We start from the raw sequence: 25,035 nt of genomic DNA, 5'->3' as shown, positions 1-25,035 counted from the left end.
CAGCCCGGAAGAGCTCCCTCCATCCCTCCCGGCCTCACCTGGTCCTCCCTCGGCAGCAGCACCCACCGCTCCTGCCACTTAACTGGCTCCCAGTGGGGTCACAGACGGGACAGCAGGTTTCATTCCTTCCAGGTTTTATTCTCCGGAAGTTACCATAAAGCGACGTTAAATACGCCAACCCTTTGATTTCATCAGTTGTTCTTCAGCTAAGAGGTCACAGCAAAATACAGAACTACATAGTTCGACCCGCCTCTGATGTTTTCATTTACATTTTTCATATTCTAAGTGTTCCAGGTACTTTGCTAACAGGAGAGAAAGATACTCTCCTCAAAAGAAGAAGAAGAAAAAAAAAGATGAGTTTTCAAATTACTGGTTGCCAGGAAGCTGGGAGGACGGGGATAGGAGAGGTGACGGCCTCAGGGGTAGGGGGTTTGTACTGGGGGTGACGACAACGTTCTGAAATTCGACAGCGTTGAGGGGTGCACAACACTGAGGAGGTACTAAAAGCTTCTGACCATACACTTTACATCCGTTAAAACAGTGTTTTATGTTATGCTAGTTTTCTCTCAATAAAAAAAATATCGTTTTCAGAAAAGCTCCCCCCCCCCCCCCCCCCCCGCCAAGATTCGAAGTAAAAGGTATTTCGATGTGCTTTCAAATGCAACATAGAACCTACGGATTTTAACAGCACAATGACAAAGTCACAGGTAATTGTGTGCAAGGAATCTTAGCCTAGATCTCCTACCTGATCAAGGCCACAGGTTGGGGGAGAGGGAGAGGCAAGGCATGGGTAGGGGACAGGGTCCAAAACACACCACCAACTGGAAAGGAAGTTACGTGGACAAAGCCAAGGGCCATACGGGAAACAAGCTACAGCTAATACACCTGAGACAAAGCTGCTGTGCTTTAAAACTAAAGTCGATTTGACAGCAAGGTTTCTACTCCTAGGAGTGAAAAAAAAAAAAACGCAACCATTTCCACTGGAACCAATCTCCTCAATGATACAAGTGCGGTAACACCACAGGAAAAGTGGAAATTTTTCTCCCCCAGAAATGTCACTTATGCATCTTATGCATCACACGAAATTACTGTTGCTGTGGGAATTGTAACTTGAGTTTCCTGGACTTCGAATTAGGAAAAAAAAAAAAAAAAATCTCAAATGTGAAAATCTACCGGCAGATTCTGTTCCTGTTGAACGAAAGTCTGTTTCTTTTTCTGAGAACTATTTTATCAAATTTAGCTCCCTCGCTCCAACCCAATCCTATTAAAAGCTTTCCTCGAGTTTATCGCTTTTTGGTTATTAAGGACAAATGGCTTTGGCATTATCTGCAGAACGCGATGCAAATAAAAATCTGCTCTCTGACAAACACTTTAATTGAATTGGATTCCTTTAATCAGAAAGTATTAACCAGTTGAAATTTTCCTGAAGGACTCCAGTTCCCAAAACTCTAGAAAACTCTGTTTTCAGGCCCTGATAGTAAAGCCGGACTTGAGACAAACCCTTTTCCCACACAGCCCTCCCAAGTGTGACCTCAGCAAAGGAGGGCACTGGTGTCTGGCGGATCAGAACACTGTGAGTGAGGAACCAGGGTTCCTGACAAGGACACGGGAGACAGGAAACCAAACACAGAGATGAAGAGCCGACTTCTACAGGCAAACAAAATCCAGAGGCAAAAGTCCCTAATTACAGGTGTCTGAGCTGAAAACCACAGAGCTGCTACTTCTAAGAGACATAAGGCAGCAACAGTAGTTACAGGACAGGGGTATTTCTTTGGGGACATGACTGCCCCAACTCCCAGTTTCTGAGTCACAGAAGGACTATACAAGCTGCAAGTGTACTTTTACCACGTGTTTCAACCCCTTCATTCACCAGATGAGGAAAAAAGCACCCTGTCCCACGTCACAACATCATCAGAGACAGAGCTGGATATATGCCTGGTGAACCCTATTCTCTGACCCGCCTGCCCACAACCTTGTCCCCAGAAAGCTGTCCTAGCTCCTCTCACTCAGACAGCCTCAGCCCTCTGGTCCCTTTGCACATTCTGATTATTTTTCTCATCCTCCTCCGGCCCACTAAGGGGAGAATCTGGAGACTAAGGGCTACCAGTGTGAACGCTGATTAAGCTAACTGACCAACCACATTTGCAGACATCATGTCAGGAACTCCCACACGTGATGGCACTGAATCTTTCCGAGGTCACTCTGGGCCCCAACTGCATGGGCACAGAAGGTACCTACTAAATGTTTGCTGAACGTGTGACACCTTTTTACCGCTATGGTTCTGAAAAGCCACAAACACACCAGCAAAAGATGCTCTTCAAAGCCTGGACGGTTGGAATCATCATGTGGATGGAGATGTGAGAAAATCATGTTCATTTGTTGCCCGCTCTGCTATTTTCTCCCCTGTCCTTTGCACGACCCACTTGGGAAATACAGGAAGGCATGAAGGATGACAGCAAAGTTATCTATAATCCTGCTACCCCAGTGTCACCCTGCTAGCCTAACTCTGCAGGCACTAGATCCAGAGGTCTAAGATTGGAGAACACAGGCCCCGCAGAGAGAAGGAAGATAAAGACCCTTCAGTCTCTGTAGTTTCAGAGAAATCACTGACCGAGTCAGATGGAGACCAGCTTCAGGCCAAAGGTAGTATCTGCCAATATGAACCTGCATTTTCCAAACTGAATCAAAACTAGGAGGGAGTCTTTTTTTTTTTTTTTTTTTCTTTCCTACTTTACATATTTTAATGCTGTCTAATGGAATAGCAGGAACAAGGCCAACCAGCCCCACTGCTCCTGACATTTCGGCCAAGGAACAGAAATGTATTTTTAGTCAGCAGAGCAAGGCCTGATTCAGAGCACCACAGACCCTCGAGACAAGGACGGGTCACCTGCCACACTCCTGCACGCTGTGCAGGGGGGGAAGAGAAAGGAGCAGTGAACGAGCATTTGTGTCCAGTTTTGGTTCACCTCTCGATTTTGCACCTTACAGAACTCAGGCAGCCTCGGTTTCCTGTCTGGTAACACAAAGATGGTCTCTCTGGCCCTGGCTTCCCAACCAAGTGAAGAACAAGGGGAGGGAAAGCAGTGCTTCTCAAACTTGAACAAGTGGGCAAATGGCCAGGGGACCTTGTGAAGGCAGCTTCTGATTCAGCAGGACCGGGAATGAGACTTGAGATTCTGCATTTCTCACGAGCTCAGTGCTGACAGGACACTGCTGGTCCAAGAACCGTCCTTTAAATAGCAAGGAGTTAAAAGTGTCTTCCAGTGCATCGCTCTATAAACATACCAGGGATTGACATGTCCCTAACTGGCCTCAGGTAAGGGTGACTCACTTAATTTAACTAGCAATGAGACACCTTCCAGATGCTAGAACCCGCAGGCCAAATGGGTACAAAAAGAAAGTCAGCTCCTCGACTGTCCATCTCAGGACAAAGAGCTACATCCTTCACGCCAGCATTTCACAGTTACAAGAAGTGACTCACAGACCCTGTGGCCTTAAAGGTGAGATCATGCCAAGGCCCAAGGGGCCAGGTGATAACTAGCTACCAGCCAGCAGCCAGCCGCCATCTGTCAAACACCTACTCTGCCTGTGCAGGATGGTAGGAGCTTCATATACCTCCCCTTGAACCTCGGGCTCACCGCCCCTATGTGTACAACGGGCCAAGAACACATTCTGCAGATGAGGAAAACGAAGTTCAGAGAGATGAATCTGTCCGTCCAGGACACAAGGCTGGGCCACGATTCTAAGCCCCTGCTCCCCTACCCCACAAGCGCCTTGAAAAGGGTTGAGCCCGAGACCATGTTTCACAAGGACAGGGCATCTCCGGAACGCAGGGCCTGTGGCCAGCAAACCCCAGAGATCTGAAAGCTGCACCAGCCATCGGACAGATGACTCCTTCCCACCAGGTCCCTCTGCTTGGCTCAGGGTCGAGAAAAGATACCCACAGGTGAGCAGACCAGTTATAACACCAGCAAAATCAAATCAGATAAAAACCAGTGGGGCTGGAGTGGGAACAGGAAATTAGGTGTGAAGAGGGAGGTGCTCTGCTGGGGGAGCTGTCACTAAAATCTGGTCTAGAAAACTGCTGGACTCATGCCTGGTTTATCTGGGAAGACCTCTGGGCGAGTTTTAAACAAGCAGGCACCTCCACCTGACCGCTGAAGAAGTGGGGTAACTCTCAGTTACCTCCCTTTCTTTCTCATTTAAGCCTCTTTATACCCTTTTTCATTTCCAGTGTGTTGTCTATAATAATCGACGGGCTGTATGTTGTCTAACACTTGACCATGACAACGAATTCCTTACTTTTATATTGACTTCAGAAGGCCGGGGGTCTTTTGTTTTTTTTTTTAAGCCATGGAAGTGAGTGGAGTCACATTCCCAAATTCATTGCCACAAAGATGAGCCTACTGTCTTATCATGCACACAGCTTCTTTTAAGTCGGGTTTATTCACTCAAATTGCAGCTTAACCACTAGGACAAAGAAATGTAATTCTGTGTACCCCTGGGCATTAAAAAGATAATTTCCCCCCAAATTAGAGATGAGGCAAAACTTCTAGGTTTTAATTCTACACACCCCAAAACAGCAAGCAAGGCATTTGTTATAATCATTAGAGCTACATGGAGAAAGGCCCCCCCCCTTTTTTTTAACCAGTGAGCCCAGGAACACGAGTTTCCCTGCCACCAAATGTCAGCAAGATGATACCACGGCCTCCCCACACAGCCCAGGGTCCCCCCAAATGGTACCACTTACAGAAAGAGAGAGAGGATACGAGATGAGGCAGCACCCAGCGACGGTATGGCTGTCAGCTCATTGTTATTGAGGCACCTGTAATGACAACAAGAAGAAATGAATCATTTAAATCATTTAAATTAATAGTAAGAAATCACAGACATAAAAGGGAAATAAAAAAACAGAACAAAACAGTGCTGAGTTGGCCATGGGAAGACTGCTATGTTGTAATGCTGAATACAAGGTAAAGAATTTAAAAGCAAGTTGTTAATGGGAGAGAATTGATGCCAGGTCACAAAAACCAATTATTTACCACACCCAGAGTTTGTGAACAAACACTCAGGAGGAGATGTCTCCCGTCCTCTAGGAGCTTCCAATCTAGCTCAGAAATCAAGACTAACAGACAAGGAACTGCGAACGCAGGCCAAGATGCATGATGCAAAACAGCGCCCTCAAGACCACCCGTGAGAGCTCCTGGTGGGCTGAAACAGTCAGAAAAGGATCCGGGGAGGAAAGACCACCCCCTCCTGGTTGTTTTGTACACACATCCCTGACACCAAAGGGCAAAGGTGCCCTCACCAAAGGGCAACACGCTCGGACCCAGCACCAAAGACTCGCGCACTCCCGTGGGGTTCCTGGCGCTGGGACACGTGGGCCAATTACTCCAATGCCTCATCTGTACAACAGCAAAGGAGCTGGACTTGGAGATTCTTGTCTATTTGAGATTCCAGCTTCTCTAAACTCTGATGAAGTCTCCAGACACGTTTCCCAGGAATATATCCACATACACACACACTTTTGCAAGCAGACAACTGGAAAATCCTCCTCAGACCACAGATGCTTCCCAAGCTCCCTTCCCGCTCGAATATTCTAAATCTGTACTTCCACAGTTCATGACTCTTAATGGAAGGGGAAGCCCGAGAACCAGAACACAGCTCGCCTGGTCCGCCCCCACAGGCTCCGGAATCTGGCCTCCTTACATGGACATGTATTTCCAAACCTGAGAAGAGAATCCAAAATCAGACTTGCAAAGTGAGCACAAAAATCCCTAAGAAAGCCAAAGCACAGTGCTCAGGCTTTGTGCTGGGTGATGGGCTGGAAAGAAACTGTATCTGGGATGCAGAATCAAGGATAAAGCTGGGTTACCTTATTCTCATTTTCGAAGAGAGTATGTCTTACATTGAGCATCTTGTTATGGTTTGAAGACAAGGCCACTGAAATGACAGCTGTACTCATACAAGTTGACAGCTAGTGTTTGCTTGAATAATCCGGTTGTCTGCCATCTTTGATAGCAATGAATAGGGTTAAAAAAAGGGAAAAGGCCTTGAATTATCCCATTTGCCCTTCTTCAGTGCCAAAGCTAGTTAGAGATGAAGCCTGGCAATTACTGGGCTAAGGGACACAGAACGTCTGTTTCAATAGCTTCATGACTGAAGCATCTGGCAGAGAGAAAGCAGATCCGTATCATGTGGCAAATCCTTTCTCCACTTAAAGGGCCCTTGTTTGTGTGTTGAAGGAGACAATTAATTACTTTAACAGTCTCTTATCTGACTGCCCCCTAAATCAGATTGCTTCTCCTTCACCTTTTATCTCTCCACTCCTGCTGCGATCCGTTTCCTATCTCCGTACCGGGATGCTGAAAACTCTCCATCGGTATGAATCTCTACTAATAAATCTTCACGGTACCATAAATGCACGTATTACTAGAAGAGAGCCTCAGATCTTATCAGAGCAAGGAAAACTAAGGTCGGGGCCTGTTGCCAAGAAGGCAGCTCGCTTAAGAACTCTTCATTTCTTACAGATTTACTCTCCAACACAGATGTTGGGGGGGTCATGATAATAATAGCGGCAGCTAACTTACTGAGGGCTTATTACGTGCCAGCCACGACTCTAAGAGCCTTTCAGTATACTGACCCCATCTTTAGAGCCCTACAAGGCAGGCCCCATGAACAATGCCACTGTCCCAATGGGGAAACTGAATCACTAAGATGTGAAATAATTTGACCAAGGTCACCAGCAGTAAAAGGCAGTGGCCCTGTGTGTCTGGCCCCAAAGTTGAGGTTCTTAACCATTACCTCTACTTATTTATAGCGACAGGAGCAACTCTACAGTATTATGTCACTGCCTCACCACAACTCTGAGGTTGGAATCAGGTACTAGTACTGTTGCCTACCTTACAAGTTAAGTTCTCTACATTTTAGTTTAACTCACCACCCCAGGGTGACACTGAGAGAGAGAGGCCTGGACAAGAGCCGAACAAAGTACAACTGCAAATCAAAGGAGAGCCACAAGCGAAAAGGTCAGCAGGCAGAAAGCTCATGATTCCTTGGGTAACATGATAACTGCACTGCAGTTGCTTAGGATTGGACTTGACTTTAAACCCAAAATGAACGGTATGGACTTCACTGCAGGAGGACTCTGGCTGAATGAGCTCGGTCTCAGGCCACCCCTGCTGCACACAGGACAAATTGCTCCACCCAATTTCACAGAAAAATCAAGGAACAAGGAAAAGGGGCATCATCATAATATCTCAGATCTTGACCAAAATGTGCAGGTGCCGTGGACCAGTGCTGCAGGTAAACAGGACATTTTAGGTCTGGATCAGCAGCCCGCAGTCAACAGGATGAGGCAGAAATAAATCGCAGGCTCTGATCTCAGCAGGGCTGCTGGATTTATGAAGAGGTCAGATGGAGCTCAAAGGAGCTCTACGAGGCTAGCTTACTTCTGGATCATTTCTACTTAAAAAGAACCGCTAGGAACTCTAAGTCAGCTCCACCACTGCTGGCTCTCTCTTTGTTCACTCTGTCCCCTGTTGAAACCAGAACACTACCCTCAGAAAGCAACGGAGGACCAACTCGTGCTGAGACACGACCAACTTGCCAGACTGAAATAGAGACCGGTCAAAAATAGCACAGCCAGAGCTGGGCAGGGAAGGGCCCTCGGAAGTTCAGCACCGTCTCCACACGTAAAGACACTGTCGGAATTTAGGATTGTGTTTGATGAAATCTTCTGAGTATCTCGGGCTGTGCAATCTTTCCCCCCGCCCTGCAGACTTCCCCCATAAATTTGCTTCCATCCAAGGCCCTAAAAATCCTTCTAAAATATCTGGCTTCTGTAACTGAACCTTTTCCTGATGATTCAGGACCAAGAAGTGCTCCAGGAGCATCAGACCGTGAATTGTGGCCCAACCTTGCAGCTGAAAAAGGTGTGAAAAAGATATGGGGGTGGGGGCGGGGGGCCCTCCCTGGGCAGACGTGGAGGTGGGCCTTTCCCAGCCTTCTGGGCCCCCTCAGCTCTCTCTGAAACTCCCATTTACACCCTCGACTTGGTTTATAGGAAGCTTTTACATTTTGCAAGATGCAAAATGTTAAAAAAGGATGTTTCTGAGGACTTTCATTACTATGACTGCCTCAATCGAATTAGGCATCAAGAAACAACCAAAAACAAACCCACAGGTCATTCTGAGTTATAGCGCTTTCTGGTTTTAAAAAAATTTTTGGCCATATTTGTTTATATACTGAATAGCTGAGATAAGCACACAGTAAAATTTCAAACTGTTTCAAAAAAGAACACCAGGAATACATATTGAAATATACAGCTTCCTTGCCCTCCAGGCCTCTCTGGTCTGCCTCCTCTGGCTGCTGGCTACTAGGGATGGACGCGTGTTTTTCTTTCTCACAGATGCTTGTGTGTTATACAGACTGTTCGGTACCAGTTTTTCCCTTAGTAATAGATCTTGGAAATCTCCCTAATTCTTTCAACCAGCGGTGGACCGCTCCTCGGCTGGAATGAACGGTATGAATGAACCATAACTTATTTAGCCGATCCGCCAATTCGTAGGCAGTTTGGTTGTTTCCAAACACGAAGGGAGCTGCCATTAATAACAGTCAAAGTTGGGCCGGGGGTTGGAACGTCAGTTCATTTTGTTTCTCAAGCAGGAGAAAGTCGTCAGTAGCAGGTAGGAGCACGCTATTTTGGAGTCAAGGCCACTTAATCAATAACTGTTATTAGTGTTTTCAGCTACTTGAGAATAAGGTAGCCTAGGTAACGACTTTGGCAAGACTTATGATATAGTGTGTATACCAGCTGGCCGGACACAGTTATTTTAATATCATGATATAGGATATGGTTACTTGAAGTCAGCACTTATAAACAATAAGGGCAAACGCTTTTCTATGTGCCAGGCTCTGCGCTGAGGGCTTTGTGTACCCTATCTCACTGAATGACATGTCAACCCTTAAAGGAAGGCACTAAATCATCGCCTCACCTTAAAAGAAGAAACTGAGGCCCAGTTACGGCACAGCAGAGCAGGGGTTATTAGGAGGGGATCATACAGCTCAGGTTTTTACATCAGACAGACCCGGGCCCATTCAACCCCACGCCTACCCCTACCAATCGAATGGCCTTCGATTAACCGCACTGTGCCTTTGCTTCCTTCTCCCCAGTCTGTGCAAAGTACGAGCACCAACTTCATAGGGTTTTGGCAGGATCTGGCTGAAATAATTAAATCTAACAGCCTAGGAGAGAGCCAGATATATACTAAATGCTTAACAGGTGGCGGTAATTCACGGCCCCAAAGCAGTGCCTCACACGACACCCCCTCGGGGTTTCACCCCGCCCTTAAACACACCGCACGCGGGGAGGGGGAGGGCAGAGGCCTGGGACACCAGAGGGTGAGCCATAAATACCCAGAGGCAGGGCACACTCAGCCTCCCTCGCCGCCTTCAGGAACATTTTAGGTCAACGGCCCTGGAAAGCACACGACAGCACCCACACGAAGCATTCCTGGGCCAGGCAGCAGTAACGTGATCCTAGTGCAGTTTTGAAAGAGGCCGGTATAAATAGCCCCTCTTATTAATAGCGGAGCCTCGCCGTCCAGGCCCGCTGGCTGGAGGCCCTCCCTGGTGGGCTTTCCTCGGAGCTGCGGGCAGTGAGGGCCAGGTGGCTTGGCAGCAGGTGCACGAGCATCCTTAACGTCCTCCGGGGGCCTCCGACGGCTCGCTTTCTCTCTCCCGCTGGCCTGCGATGCTCTGTGGTTCCAGCCTCCAAAACAAAACCACTGCTAAACCACTGCCCGCTGCTTTGCCAGCCTGTGGTTCCCCTTGCGCTGAGCTTTCCAGACTCGAGCGGCTGTGCAGGGTTTAGGAGGAACTGACAGCTCCCGGGAGACCCAGTTAATTTAGAAGCAATTGTGTGTCAGCTGTGATTTTTCTTTCTTCTCTTCAATATCCTTCTCCACCTCCCCACCCTGCACCCCTGACGGCCTCTTTCTGCCTCTATCATGCATTAAAATTCCCTTCGGGAAAGGCTCCGATCCTCATCAGTGAGAAGTTCCACTGCTCTGGGCCCCCGGGGAATTTGTCTGGTCCATCCCACAGCGTGACACCAGGGACCAGAGGTGGTCACAGTGGTAAAGGGTTCAACTTATCGGCCCTCAAGGATTTGTTTCTTAACAAGGCCCCCGGCTCGGGGCGAGGGGAGTGTGCTGTGCGCTTCTGAGAGTAGCAGAAGAGAAGAGAAATAACACACAGGGAGCCCTCGCCATGGGCAAGGCTCTGGACATCAGCTCCAATGAATAATTATTATAATTCGATAACGCGTCACTATGCCCATGTTCCAGAAGAGGGAAAAGAGGCACAGAGGTAAGTAACTTGTCCAGGGACGCAGTCCCCGTAAGGGGCAGAACCAGAACTCAAACCCAGGTCTGCTTGCTACCAAATGTGCATTTTCCCCAGTACACCCTACTGCGTCCATAAAGGGCGATCCCTGTCTTTACAACGCCCACACCCAGGAAGGCAGTACCGCCATGGAGAGCTTGGGACAGGAGTCAGACGGAGGACTGCAGGCCCAGCTCTCCCATGTACTAGCTGTGCGATGGCAGCCAGGTTCCCAGGCCTCGGCTCCTCCATCCGTCTCAAAATGGTAGAATGAGCATCAGGAGTGGACGGCTCAGCACAGTGGCCGGCTACGTGCGTCAACATGCCTGAGTGCATTAGCGGGAGAAAGGAGAGAAGGCACACACGGCACAGAGAGAGAGCGCAGGGGAGTGGGTGAGGAGCCTCATCCCGTCCCTAAATTCAACAGGAGCTCAGGGGAGGGAGAAAAGCCATGTTGGGAGGGGAGAAGGGAGGCTGGGCTTGGAGGGAGTGTGGGTTTGGACAAGGGCTCTGCAGGAGTAAGAGGAAACACCCGGTACCTAGAGACAGAAGACTGGTGCAGGACAAGCGATACAGCAGATGAACACTGGACTTCCTGTCCTTTTAAAATCTTCGGTGGCAGGCTGTGGGTTAAGATGAGGGGTATTGGGGATTTAGGGCAGGGCAAGCTTCAGGGTTAAATGCACAGCTCTGGGAATCAAGTAGATTTGAGTTCAGCTCTCAGCTTTACCAACTAGGCAACACTGCACAGGTTTATTTAACCTCTCCGAGCTTCCCTTTCCTCCTTTGTAAAGTGGAGAAAATAACTGTAAAGGAAAGAATTTAAATCAGATAGAACTGGTGTCAGGATGAAATGAGGCAGTCTTCCCCGAAGTTTGAGTGCGGTGCTGCTGTGATTTATTGCGGCCCTTGGGATTCGGGACATTTATTTTTAAGACTAACCAGCATCCCCAGTGAAGGACAGGTGCAAGTCAGATGCTCTCAGTTCTAGATCTGGGTGGGGTTTACATTCCAAAAAAGCACCAAGTAGAAGGGGGGGTTAAAAGCCGGAGGTCAAGGGAACCAAACCAAATGGAAATTGAAAGGCTGTCTGGGGAAGGAACAAATGGAAAAAGAAAACTAGAGAGAATAATGCCAAAAAAAGGCTCATGGAAGCATCTACCGTGCCCCAAATTTATGGCAGGGCCAATGATTTTGGAACCATAACCTAACATGACCTCCAGGGCCCTGCAGGCCCCAGGCGCTGGCCACACACCCCACCCCTCATGCACGCCAGGCACAATGGCCCTCGTCCTCTTCCTTCCTTGGGGGCCTGTATTTGCAGCCTGTCCTGTCCACATCATTCACATTTGCTTGATCTGATCACCACCATCCTAAAAAGCACGCTGGCTCCATTATCACCCCTCCAAAATCACAAAAGAAGAAAATCCTCCCGTGACCCTGTCCTATGCTCCCCTTAACACTTACCACTAGTGAGTCCTACTGGTTTCCTTGTTACCCCTACGTCGTGCCCCATCTTAACGTGAGTTCTGTGAGAGGCGAGGTTCGTCTGCAGCGCCAGGATTGGGGGAGAAGGGGAGAAGCATTTAAGGGGCCACCAAAAAACTCCGGAGCCAGGATAAAGAATATCTGAATGCAGTATTTTGTAAATATCAAAGTGAACACAAAACAAAATTCATTAAGAACAGAGTATCTAAGTCTTCACACCAAGACAGGATTGGCAACAGTGCTGTGTCAAGCCAGACTGGAGCCTGGGGAAAAGGAAAGGTCAGTAAAGCTGATCCCGACTTTACCGAAACTTCTTGTATTTTGTTGACCGTGGGGTTTTATGGACATTCATATTGATGTTTTAAATACTGCATTAAGGTATCGTTTATCTCAAATGCTGAGTTTTTAGAGGTCCCTTAAATTCTGCACCTGAGGCGAATGCCTCATTTGCCAACCCTAATCCTAGCCCTGTATGTCTGTCTTATTCACACCTGTGCTCCCAGCAGCAAAGCAGTGCCTGGCACATAGTAGGTATTCAAGGAAATGTTAAATGAAAACTTGAATAATGCCAGAAGAAACACCTCAATTTTTGTTTCGTCCAATTCTAAAAGAAACCACTAAGCTCTGAGACTCAACATGCAGAAGTTGAATATCATAACCGCAAGCATTAAAGGCAGCCTGGATCAGGGGTAAGCACTGGGTTCTGAAGCAAACCGGTTCCTTGATGGACTGCGTTTATCATCTTGGGTGACTGTGATGGGGTGAACTGTATTCCCTCAAGATTCATATGTTGGAGTCCCAGCCCTCAGTACCTCAGAATGTGACTGCACTTGGAGAAAGGGTCTTGAAAGAGGTCATATGGATGGGGTCCTAATCCAATATAGCTGGTGCCCTTTTAAGCAGAGGACATTTGGACGCACACAAGAGGGACCAGGGAAGTGCATGTATAAAGGAAAGGCCACGTGAAGAGGCGGCAAGAAGGTGGCTTCAGTGGAAACCAACCCTGCCGGGACCTTGCTCTTGAACTTCCAGCCTCCGAAACAGTGAGAAAATAAGTTTCCGTTCCTGAAGTCACCCAGTCTGTGGTCTTTGTGGCAAACTAACATAATAACCTACTCCAAACTTCCCTGCCCTGACCACTGGTCTGTTGACCCTATGGGAAAATAATGATCCTGGACAAAGTATTTCCAAGGGCCCCTTCCAACTCTGATCTTCCTTTAACTTCAGAAGTTGAAACCTTTTTTAAACAGACATGGAAATCATAAACGCCATCTTGGAGAATTTGGAGACGATGGTAGGGAATGCAAGTATTTTACAAATTGCACCACCTGATTAAATTTCCTTTAGATAAATCATCAACAATGGAATCAAAGAATAATAAACAAGGATTTTTATCAGTTACATATAATAAGTAAAATATGTAAAGCACTCAATAATGTCTAAAAAATATCTAACAATAGAAGCACTGGGTGAATGATTTATGGAATATTCATGTGCAGTAGTTTTACACAAAAATTGAAAAGGGATAGTAAAAACCTTTTAATTTACATGACAAAGTAGTCAAAAATGTAAGGATAAGTAAAAAAAAAAAAAAGACATAATACCACAATATAAACAGAGCTTGATTCCAGAATTTTAAGTGTAGAGGTGTATATTTTTCACTAAGTGTTCACAGTGGTTAGGTCTGGGTGATAATTCTAGTGATTTTCATTTGTTTTTACATATTTCTACAGTTTCCAAATTTTCTGCAGTGGGTATGCATGGCTCTTCTCTAAAGTCCCCGTGGAACTAAAACCCTGATAACCCTAATATCCATGTTAAAAGCAGAATTCTTTACATTAAAAAGAAGAAGAAGAAGAGGAAGAGGAGAAAGAGGAAGAAGAGGAAGAGGAGAAGGAGGAAGAGGAAGAGGAGGAGGAAGAGGAGGAGGAGAGGAGGAGGAAGAGGAGGAGGAGGAGAAGGAAGAAGAGGAAGAGGAGGAGGAGGAGGAAGAGGAAGAGGAGGAGGAGAAGGAAGAGGAGGAGGAAGAGGAGGAGGAGGAGGAGGAAGAGGAGGAGGAGAAAGAGGAAGAGGAGGAGGAGAAAGAGGAAGAGGAGGAGGAGGAGGAGGAGAAGGAAGAGGAAGAGGAGGAGGAGGAAGAGGAAGAGGAGGAAGAGGAGGAGGAGGAGGAGGAAGAGGAGGAGAAGGAGGAAGAGGAAGAGGAGGAGGAAGAGGAGGAAGAGGAAGAGGAGGAGGAGAAGGAAGAGGAAGAGGAAGAGGAGGAGGAATAGGAGAAGGAGGAGGAAGAGGAGGAGGAGGAGGAGGAAGAGGAGGAGGAGGAGGAGGAGGAGGAAGAGGAGGAGGAGGAGGAGGAAGAGGAGGAGGAGGAGGAAGAGGAGGAGGAAGAGGAGGAGGAGGAAGAGGAAGAATTGGAGGAGGAGGAGAAAAGATTGAGGCCTGATTGAAAGGACACTGCAGGAGGCAGCAAGCCTACGGTTCCAAAGGCAGTAATGTCTAGTTCTCTTTGGAGATGGGACGAGAAAAGTCTACCTTACTATCTTTTCCTCTATACCTTGGTTTCCTGGGAAACAGAAGGGGTGGGCTGGCACATATGTCCCTGCAAAGCAGGCTGCTCTAGCGCCCTGGGAACTGGGGGAAGTACCAGCCAGGTGTGTTAACCCAGCTGGTCCACCAGGCTTCCCACAAGCCTATACACCCACCTTGGACTTGTGATTGCCAGTAACTCCACACCTGCTGGACTGCCCAGGAAAAAGAGAGGGGCTTCAGTGAAGGAGCACTAAGTAGGACGGTTTGTCCCTAGCAGACGCTCCTTCTAACAAGTTCAGACTGCTGATCCAGGGAAGAGAGCGATGCTGCCATAAGAGAGAATCTTTCCAAGGAGCTTTCCATCCCCCCCAACCCCCAGAAGTTTGGGGAAAAGCACTCACACTTCTTGGAGATTCGGCAAGTCCTCAAAACCAGCAGGATCAATCTCAGAAAGTTTGCTGTAACTCAGGTTTCTGGTAAAAGGAGAGCAAAAAACAAAAACTTCAATCAATACCCCCATATTCAGGAATCGTCTCCCCCCCCAAAATAATCCCTCTCCCTCATAACTGCCCATATCTCATGCCCTATTTTAAGTAATCTTATTGATAGTGAGGTTTACAGCTATATCTCGTCCCCACTTGCATCCATAAACAAGCCACTGTGAAAATCTCAATTCACTTGAGGTTGGCTAAATCCAAATGGATTTCAATCAACACCACTTTGCCACTTCACAACTTTATAAAGAAATTCTGAGGGAAGCTAGTCCTCCAACTTTACACTAGAGCATGCTGGTCCAAATGCTTTGCACCATATCAAGTCCAAGGCTACTCTAAATGGCATTTTTAAAAATTAATGTTTTACTAAGTCATCAAACACTATCAAGAAGTAGTAAAGGGAAAGAAGGGCTGGAGACTGATCCCTCTTTGGCTAAAAATCCGTGGTCCTCAACCAGGGATGACATTTGGCAAAGTCTGGAGACATTTCTGGTTGTCACGACTGCAGGGAAGGTGGAGGGGGTGTGCTCCTGGCATCTGGTGGGTAGAGGACAAGGATGCTGCTACACATCCTACAACGCACAGGACAGCCCTTAACAACAGATGATTATCCAGCCCTAAGGGTCAACGCTAACATACAGAGGTTGAGAGACCTTGGTCTAAAACCAAGACCTTAAGATGAAAAATCGCTCACATGTATACTCCAAGCTGAAAGGACTGTTTAAGAAGTGAGCAATGTACAACCCTAATCATAAGGTTTATACGAACACAGCATTCCTACCATCAATGAATAAATATTTCGAGGGATAAGCGCACAGGAGAGAGGCGCAGTGTCACGGGGAAACATCGGTGTGAACCAAAGCCTCACATGCCAGCAGCCTCCTCAAGACGACAGCATCCATCACAATTAATTCAGAACTACATCTCTCTCCCCTTCATCCCCGACCCCTTCCTCAGAGGAAGACAAGGACCAAGCAGGGCAATGTTTGACCGGCTGAGCTTCTCAGATCACACCCTTAAACCCAGACCAGCTTCATCTTCTAGGAACAGAATCCACAGAGATGTGGATCACATGGGCCCTCACTTACTAACTGTGCACTGTGCCCTGCTCCCTGCCACTGAAATACACCTAGTCCTGTGTATGCCGAAGGGGCTGGCTGACATTTTTCATCTCAGCTATTCATTTCCATTGCCATTACTGACAATTAACAAGTACCGTGAATCAGGAGTTTAGAGTCTGTCTCTTAAGGGGCCCAGCATCACATTAAGTGCCAACTTTCTTTGAAGCTTCCTCCAGAGACATTCCAATCAATACTAGGCCAGAGCTGACAGCCATTTCACTGTCAACTCAAGACATTCATCTAAATAAAAGTCAAACTACCCTTGAAATTAATGGCACATCTGTGTTCAGGGCACAGCCTGAATTAAAAGCAATTTGTCCAAGGATTATGATACCATAAAAATTGAAGGTGGTAACTTTTAAACCACCTATTGAAGTCAAGTGTGAGCTTGTCTGCTCTTAGGAGTTTTTGCAATGGGATACTTAGAAATCAGCAGGTTAGACTTGGAACAGAAAATCCACAAATGGAGAGAATTCTCTCACGTCACACAAAGGACTGAAGAGACTGACATTTTCTTCTATGGGGAGCATATTATCATGACAAAGGCGGGTGGAAATCTTGTTTCTCGGTCTACAGATACTGTGAGTTTATAATGACTGTGACATTTATATCATCATAGGTAATGGGAGTTGTTGAGCTAAAGGGAAGCAAGAGAGAAAGACTCAGAAACCACAAAGGCAAGAGTAGGAAGGGCAAGCAAGTAACACGGGTGCTCACCTGCCAGGTGTGGAGTGACACTGACACAGCAGTGGCCACTCACCCGCCCTCCACCTAACGGGGGCATTTGCTCCTATTTCCAGAAACAAGGGTGGTATAGACCAATCTCCTCCATTTCCAAGAGAGGCTCAATCTCTGAATTTTTATGTGAAATCTTTTCAATTCTATACGTATATATATAAATCTGTCTACCATATTTAGCCCGAGAACCACTGTTTTTCAAGCTCTGATCTAGGTTCATAATGAATAACTTATTTCTGGCTTGTGAAACGTGGCCAGGGCTGGAGCTGGGGCTCACAGGATCCAGGACCCAAGCAATTCCTGGTGGCTCTGTTTTGAACGATCTGGAATGAAATCACTTCCCTCAATTCCCACCCCAGGAGGGTCCACATCCTTCAGCAACTCACTATTAGAATAAAGCCACGTTCAGACTTCCCTGGGGGCACAGAGGTTAAGAATCCGCCTGCCAATGCAGGGGCATGGGTTTGAGCCCTGGTCCGGGAAGATCCCACATGCCATGGAGCAACTAAGCCCATGCGCCACAACTACTGAGCCTGCGCTCTAGAGCCCGCGAGCCACAACTACTGAGCCTGCATGCCAGAACTACTGGAGCCCGTGCGCCTAGAGCCTGTGCTCTGCAACAAACAGAAGCCACTGTAATGAGAAGCCCGCGCACCGCAACAAAGAGTAGCCCTCGCTAGCCACAACTGGAGAAAGCCTGCGCTCAACAAAGACTCAATGCAGCCATAAATAAGTAAATAAATAAAATAATATAAAAAGATAAAGAAAAAACGAGAATAAAACCCCTTTAAATCACAACACCCCTTGGTCCATCTTTCCCTTAAAGAGCACACACAATTTATTTAAATTTCAAAAATGATACACAAATTCTGCTTTTTAGATAAGGCAGCTTGAGAAAGGGGGCTTCCATAAGCTAGTTTTATCAAGAAACCAGCCAGTAACAGGACTTAACATGGAGATTCTAGTAAGTAGCAACAAAGCTTTAGATACTTGTAAGTGGAAATTTAAGCACTCACTGGGTCTGCCTGGATGCGGTGACTTTTTGACTTTCAATGAACTAGAAAAGCCATATATCAACAACTGAGTGTCTGCAGACCGGCTCTCAGAGTAATTCTCCTCTCGAGTGCCTATCAGCAACACAGAGAGAAGACAGTGGCTGAGGTTCAGGTCCCTTGGAACAGCTCTGCTTCTGGACACAGAGCTGCCTCGCTTTTTAGTCTTGAGAAATAAATCCTGGTACAAGCTGCTGATCACCAACTGCTTTATCAGGAAATGAGGAAAGTATTCTCCCTGACAAATAAATACAATCTGAAGTAAAATCCTCAGACGTTTTCTGGCTTGCTCACTTCTGGGAGGCACACTCCCAGCATAATTATTTTTTATTGTGGTAAAATATATATAACATAAAATGTACGGTTCAGGGGCATTAAGTATATTCTCACTGTTGTGCAACCATCACCGCCATCCATTCCTCACTAGAACTTTTTTTTGCATCTTTTCCAACTGAAATGCAACACCCATGAAGCACTAACTTCCCATTCTCCCCTCCCCGCCCGGATGGCCACCTCCACTCTACATGGTGTCTGTATGAATTTGACTTGACTAGGTGCTTCATGTAAGTGGAGCCATACAGTATACGACCTTTTGTGTCTGGCTTAATTCACTCAGCACAATGTCCTCAAGGTGTGTCCACGTTGTAGCATGTGTCAGAATTTCCTGTTCCTTTCTGTATAGCATTCCATTATTCCATTGCATGCAGGTATGTATATATCTCACTCACGCTTTGTTTATCCCTTTAACCGCTGATGGACAGTTGGCTTGTTCCCATCTTTTGGCTATCGTGAATCACGCTGCTATGAACACTGGTGGGGTTTTTTTTTGTTGTTGTTTTTTTTTAATTTTTTTAAATTTATTTTTGGCTGTGTTGGGTCTTCGTTTCTGTGCAAGGGCTTTCTCTAGTTGCAGCGAGCGGGGGGCCACTCTTCATCGCGATGCGTGGGCCTCTCACTATCGCGGGCTCTCGTGTTGCAGAGCACAGGCTCCAGACACGCAGGCTCAGCAGTTGTGGCTCACGGGCCCAGTTGCTCCACGGCATGTGGGATCTTCCCAGACCGGGGCTCGAACCCGTGTCCCCTGCATCGGCAGGCGGACTCTCAACCACCGTGCCACCAGGGAAGCCCGACTGGTGGGGGTTTTTTTTTCCAGTATAATAAAGTTTTTTAAAAAAACCCACAAAAAACTTTGACTGCCATGCTTCCTAACAAAATCCATTCCTCAACGATTAAGGACATCCATCTCCTCGGCCCAAGAACTGTGGAGAGAGGGGTATGAATTCTCATCTCAGGCCTGAAGAACAATCCAAGAGTTAATCAGCGAAAAACCTGTAACGAGGCCTGTCTTGCAGGTGGCGGCTGACACGCACACCAGTCAAAAGCATCTCACTTATTTCTACAGACACGATCGCCCCTTCCCGGGCCCGACATCTGAGTGTGTCTTCAGTTGGAGGTTTCAGATTCTCCTGTCAAAACAATTCATCTGTCAGCAGGACAGATGCTGTCAAAAGCATTTCTGCACCTTTCAGGAGCAAAGCAGAGGGGAAAGAAACCTCAGGGAATTTAGTTACTGCCAATTGCAGCTTTCATTAAACAGTTTGTCAGCCATTGTCATAACATACATTTCCCTTGTTCTTGGCACAAAGGGTGCGCAGATCTTCGAACAATGGAGCCCGCCGTAGATATCCTTTCTGCTAATGTGCTGAGAGATGACTGTCCAGCCCGCCATTTGCCCAACACACGAGAGGCCTCTCGGCGGAGACCAGCTCAAGTTTTAGCCAGGTTTTATCTGCGGCTGAAAAGCAAAGGGTTCAACAGTGCACGACAGTAATCTGCTTGCTGAGCCTTTTTCCTGGCAAGACCCCCTACCCTGATCTCACAGAATGAGAAGAGCTAAGTGTTCAAATAGCTGAGAAATCCCCACTGTTCTGGAAACCTGTGCTCTCCAATTCAGCGGCCACTAGCCGTGTGACTACTGACATTTAAGCTTTAATTCAGATTACAGAAAATTAAGCATTCGGTGTCTCAGTGGCACTAGCCATTGTCCAAATGTCCAACCACCTGCGGCCAGCAGCTACTGTCTTGACTGCACAATGCAGGGAGAGGACAGGTCCGTCAGCCCTGAAATTTCTATTAATCTAAATCATGGAGTTATCAACAAATACGTCTAAATCATAAAGTAATCAACAAATATTTAAAGTGAAACAGCACGTAAGGAAGAAACTTGAACTTAAAAATAAATTTGATGACTGTAGCTTTATAGTACAGTCTCAAGTCAGGGAGCCTGATTCCTCCAGCTCCGTTTTTCTTTCTCAAGATTGCTTTGGCTATTCGGGATCTTTTGTGTTTCCACACAGATTGTAAAATTTTTTGTTCTAATTCTGTGAAAAATTACAAAACAGGTATAGAGTTACAGATGTAGAAAACAAACTTATGGTTTACCGGGGTAAGGGGCGGGGAGGGATAAATTGGGAGATTGGGATTGACAAATACACACTACTATATATAAAATAGATAACTAATAAGGACCTGCTGTAGAGCACAGGAAACTCTCAATACTCTGTCACGGCCTATATGGGAAAAGAATCTTTAAAAGAGTGAATATATGTATATGTATAACTGATTCACTTTGCTGTACACCTGAACCTAACGCACAACACTGTACACATCAATTATACGACAACAAAAAAATGTTTTTAATAAAATAAAAAATAAATCTGAATTTCCCAATAATTCAAGAGCTTTGTTAAAAACGTGGTGGCGGAGCTGCACAGACCTCAGCCTACATCCTCTAGGCACACACAGTTCTTAACCAATTCCAACAGAGGAGAGGGCTTTGAAAACTCGATCCACGAGGAAGACGCTCTTATAAAAAAAGAAATGCCCTCTGAACGTAATTCTATAGGCTTAATCAGTATTTACATAATCTGACCACCATCTTCCTGGATTACAACCAGAACCACATATTACAAACTTGGCACATGCCATTCAAAGCTGGCAAACAGTAATTCATTGATTCCTTGCAAGTTGAGGGATAAAAAGTTGCGTTTACTTCTGAGTAAGCTGTGGTGAGCAAGTAACCCCAGCGTCATTAGACAACGTCATTAGCGCTTCATCCGCAAAAACAGGCACTGCTCACAGACCCCTTGACCGTACAGGCTGAACCTCCCACGGGGAAGGAAGGTGCAACGCCTGGCTGTAGTTTTTCAACTTTAATAAGAATAATAATTCAAAGTGGAAGGAACTGGTCCCAAATCTGTGACAGGCATTCATTCCCTGGGGAAGGAAGTTCGCCATTCAGTTTGGTTTCAAGGCCCATCTATTTCCCAGTACTCAGCCCCGTCTGGGCTCCTGAACGGCACAGGACTTTGCATGTTTTACCTTTCAGATGCTGGTTAAAGTGAAGAATACAGCCGGAAAGAAAAGTGTGAAGCAATCCAATGACCCAACTGCTGAGCACATGAAGCACACAGGATTAGCCTGGGAACCTCTTCTTTCTCGGGAACTGGGGGCTTCATCTCTATGTCTCTACTTGACCTCACACTGTGCTGTAGGTCATCCATTAAAAAAGGAGTCACCAGCTTCGGTCTAACTGGGAAAAAGTGATTGGTCCTTTCAAATTTCAAGGGGTGTGAACGAGGAAGAGCATGCGACTTGCTAAAGTGATTTAATCCCTTAAGCTTTTAAGGCTGTTTCTGCTGCATTTGTACCTTCTGAGGAATTACACATCAAGTTCCAATGAAATCACCACACTGTGTTCCCTAGGCCCACGTTATAAGGTTTTACGAGAAGAGATCTCTTTTTAAATCTAGGATATCAGATGTCCTTATCTCTTTTTTTTCTGTTGCAATGCTTTTCCCCCTCATTAACCAAAAGCCACCACTGAATGGCCTATTCATACACATTAAAGGCTTATACTGAGAATGATAAAACTGTATCTTAAACTGGAATCACTCCTCTGACATCGTCACCCAAGAATTCCCACTCAGAAGGTAGTTCTGTACTTGTCTGTCTTCAGTAAGCTGAACCCACATATTGCCTAAACTGAGGCTTGGAAAAAGAAACACATTCAGCAAATAACCAAATGTAAAATCACTTGATAGCAACTCAACACGTACAGCTCACCTTGAGAGCTTTTGGTCACTAACAGTGAACAAAGTCACTAATGAGTCACAGTTATTCCGGTTTTTTGAAAATGTTACAGATAATTCTCTATGCAAATGAGGCTTACAAGCAACTCAAAAGAAGAAATAATACACACTGGCCATTATACAACCCCCAGAGTCAGTCACTCCTTAAAATCGGCTTTAGAAATTGGTGTGTGTCTCTGAATTCTGATGCTTAAGACATTATTTGAGAGAAGTCAGCCGCGTGTGCCTCTGTAATCCCGCCAGTCTTAAATGTGCTTCTCTGCCTTAATATCTCACGCATCTCACCTGGGCCTGTGGTTGATTTGAATGCAGGTTTAAGTCTTTGTCCTACAGCACCCAGCAGATGTCAAATTTGACAAATATTTATTGAGCGTTTGTCTACAATCTGTAATGCACTTAGGTTAAATTCTAATACAAACCAGGATAAGATCTAGTCCTTGACCTTAAGGAGTTTACAACCTACTGGTCAGATAAGTCTCTGGACCAAATAATTGCAGCCAAAGGCTCTGACAGGGCAAGCATCTTGGGAATGATGGACCAGGAGCTGCAAACTGGCAGCTTTTGGGCCAAAGGTGGGGTGCAGGGAAATTTCTTTCTGAGTGAATAGTGTTTGGAGAAACCTAAAGTTTTTAGCAAATAATAAAAAGTTTCCGCTTCTCTTGAAATTACAGGCATACCTCAGAGATACTGTGGGTTCGGTTCCAGACCACCGCAATGAAGCGAATATCGCAATACAGCAAATGGGACAAATTTTCCGGTTTTCCGGTGCATACAAAATTATGTCTTTACACTATACTGTGATCCATAAGTGTGCAACAGCATTACGTCTAAAAGAAGAATGTACATACCTTAATTATAAAATAATGCTGTTAGAAAAACGGCGCCAACAGACCTGCTCGAGGCAGGGTTGCCGCAAACCTTCGATTTGTAAAAAAATGCAATAAAGCGAAATGCAACAGAATGTGGTATGCCTGTCATCACGGGGCCAGCACGCTGACAGCACAATCAGCTACATTTATTTAGCAAGGACGCGGCCTGACCCCAGACCTCACCACTCCTACTGTCTCCCCCAGGACCTCTTCACTCATTTGCGGTATCTCCCTGGCCCTGCAAGCATCTGAGTTTGTCCTCCTGGGGTGGATACCACTGAGTCCAGGTGATGTTCAGAGGCAGGAAAGGTCAACTGCGATGAGGAAGGTTTAATAGAAAATGCAAGACCTTAGCTAAACCTGGAAAAACAGTAGAAGAACAGCATGGTTTTTAAGGAAGTGTTTCAGGAAACAAGGCCAGAACAGTACAATAAGGCACGGAAGGCATGAATCTTAAAAAAAAAAAAAAGCCAAGGGCTTCCCTGGTGGCGCAGTGGTTGAGGATCCGCCTGCCGATGCAGGAGACACGGGTTCGTGCCCTGGTCCGGGAAGATCCCACATGCTGCGGAGCAACTGAGCCCGTGAGCCATGGCCGCTGGGCCTGCGCGTCCGGAGCCTGTGCTCCGCAATGGGAGAGGCCACAGCAGTGAGAGGCCCGCATACCGCAAAAAAAAAAAAAAAAAAAAAAAAAAAAAAAAAAAAAAAAAAGCCAAGTCAGGACCTCCTAGAAAGGAGAGGGGCAAGACAGAAATTGTTTTAGGGCAAAGTCGCGAAGAGTAGCCCCACGTGGTCAGGTATACAACCCAGCAGGCAGTTAAGTCGAGGGTTATACAAACCTTAGCCAACCCCAGTGCCAGGTCCACCATGAACGTTAATCTACGGGGTCATTAAAGCTGATCCCCACAGGAACAGAATATCTCCTTGTTCATCTACTTCAAGTTTTGAGCCAAACATTCAAGAGGCCCACCACCACTGAAAGTAATCAGCCTTTGCTTTCCACAACAGCCCTTAAAACAGGAGACCTTCGGATCTGTTTTTCCTGCCCAAATCTTAGTTTGGCTAAAGAGAGACAAAGTAACTAGGTATGATAAGGCTCTCCTTATTTAAGCGGTCTCATGTTTGATTGTGGAGGATGTCTGGGGGAGAAGCCCACAAATTTCCCACCACAATCATTCATTAAATATGGCCTGTGCATCACGGACCCTTAAACATGAATTAACTTCATTAAGAAGAGGTACTCCAGCCGATGCGGAGGCCGCAGCTCTGCAGTTTGGGGTGGGGGAACCTTACAAACAAAGAGAATTTAGGCAGAGAAGAGCTGCTGGCCACAGGCTGAGCCTCCCACACACCTGTCACAAAGAGACCGCCCCCCCCCCAGGACCACCCCAGCAGGGAAGAGGCACCTACAGCCATCATTTGGCTTTGCTTTTAGAGAAGTGGCTTTGCAGAGACTTGGAAATGGGGAGGGGGAGGCGAGGGGACAGGAGTCTGGGTCACCTACTCTCCACTTTATCACCTCTGAAGAGGGACCACCAATTCGCCCTTTCAGACAATCCTTAAGCTCTCTAGGGCCTTCCAAAGTCATCAGCCCCTTGCAGGACACCATCCCACACACAGCTGAATCCTTCCCTCCTCAAGCCCAGCCACTGTGCACAGCAGAGGGTCTCGTGATGCCTCAGACGCAGGCGCTCCCACCCCTACCAACCTCTCCCTGTCCTAAGGCACTAGGGGCTCCAGTGAGAGAAGAGGGCTGATCGATCAGGACCCAAAGGGGACGGACGTGCGCCAAGGATGCGTGCTCACCTCCAGAGACACACTTCGAGGCTGGACTGCCTTCCGTTAAAAAAAAAATGGAGGAGCATTTTCCTAAATGAACACCACGCTCTACTGAGGCAGGAAACGGAGGCTCTTACTTCTGCTGTAGTTAAAGCAAGTCAGGTAAACGGGACAGGAAGTGAGGGACACATTAATCCGGTGGATAAGTTTCGAATCCTTGGTTTGTCAAGTGCTTTGTAGAGTCCACCAGGGCCCCTCTGGTCCCATCTTACTGTCTTCCTGTCCTAACACCTCCACCTGTACCCCTCTGTCACTACAAATATCCACTTTCAGGAGATTCTTTTCCAATGGAAGCAACCACTGCAAAATACAGGGTGTTTAGTAAAACCGCGATGGGGATTTGAAATTCATTAACTTTGGACTGACCTACGCAA

The 25,035-nt window shown here is 46.6% G+C and overlaps 1 protein-coding gene across 4 annotated transcripts in view; it reads right to left on the bottom strand.

Annotated features, from left to right (window-relative positions):
• The window catches only part of LRIG1 (leucine rich repeats and immunoglobulin like domains 1), a 123,053-nt gene that overhangs the window by 64,895 nt on the left and 33,123 nt on the right, over nucleotides 1-25,035 (bottom strand). For all 4 annotated transcript variants that reach the window (XM_059075570.2, XM_067043694.1, XM_067043695.1 and 1 more), the window contains exons 2-3: nucleotides 14,802-14,873; nucleotides 4,751-4,825 (exon numbers count right to left, since the gene is read on the bottom strand). In XM_059075570.2, the coding sequence (XP_058931553.1) occupies nucleotides 4,751-4,825; nucleotides 14,802-14,873 (147 nt within the window). The remainder of the gene's footprint in view (nucleotides 1-4,750; nucleotides 4,826-14,801; nucleotides 14,874-25,035) is intronic.

The sequence above is a fragment of the Kogia breviceps genome, chromosome 10 (genome assembly GCF_026419965.1).
Source record: "Kogia breviceps isolate mKogBre1 chromosome 10, mKogBre1 haplotype 1, whole genome shotgun sequence".
NCBI lineage: Eukaryota > Metazoa > Chordata > Mammalia > Artiodactyla > Physeteridae > Kogia > Kogia breviceps.
Note: the sequence above shows the minus strand (reverse complement) of the source record. Positions and strands in the feature narration are given on the sequence as shown.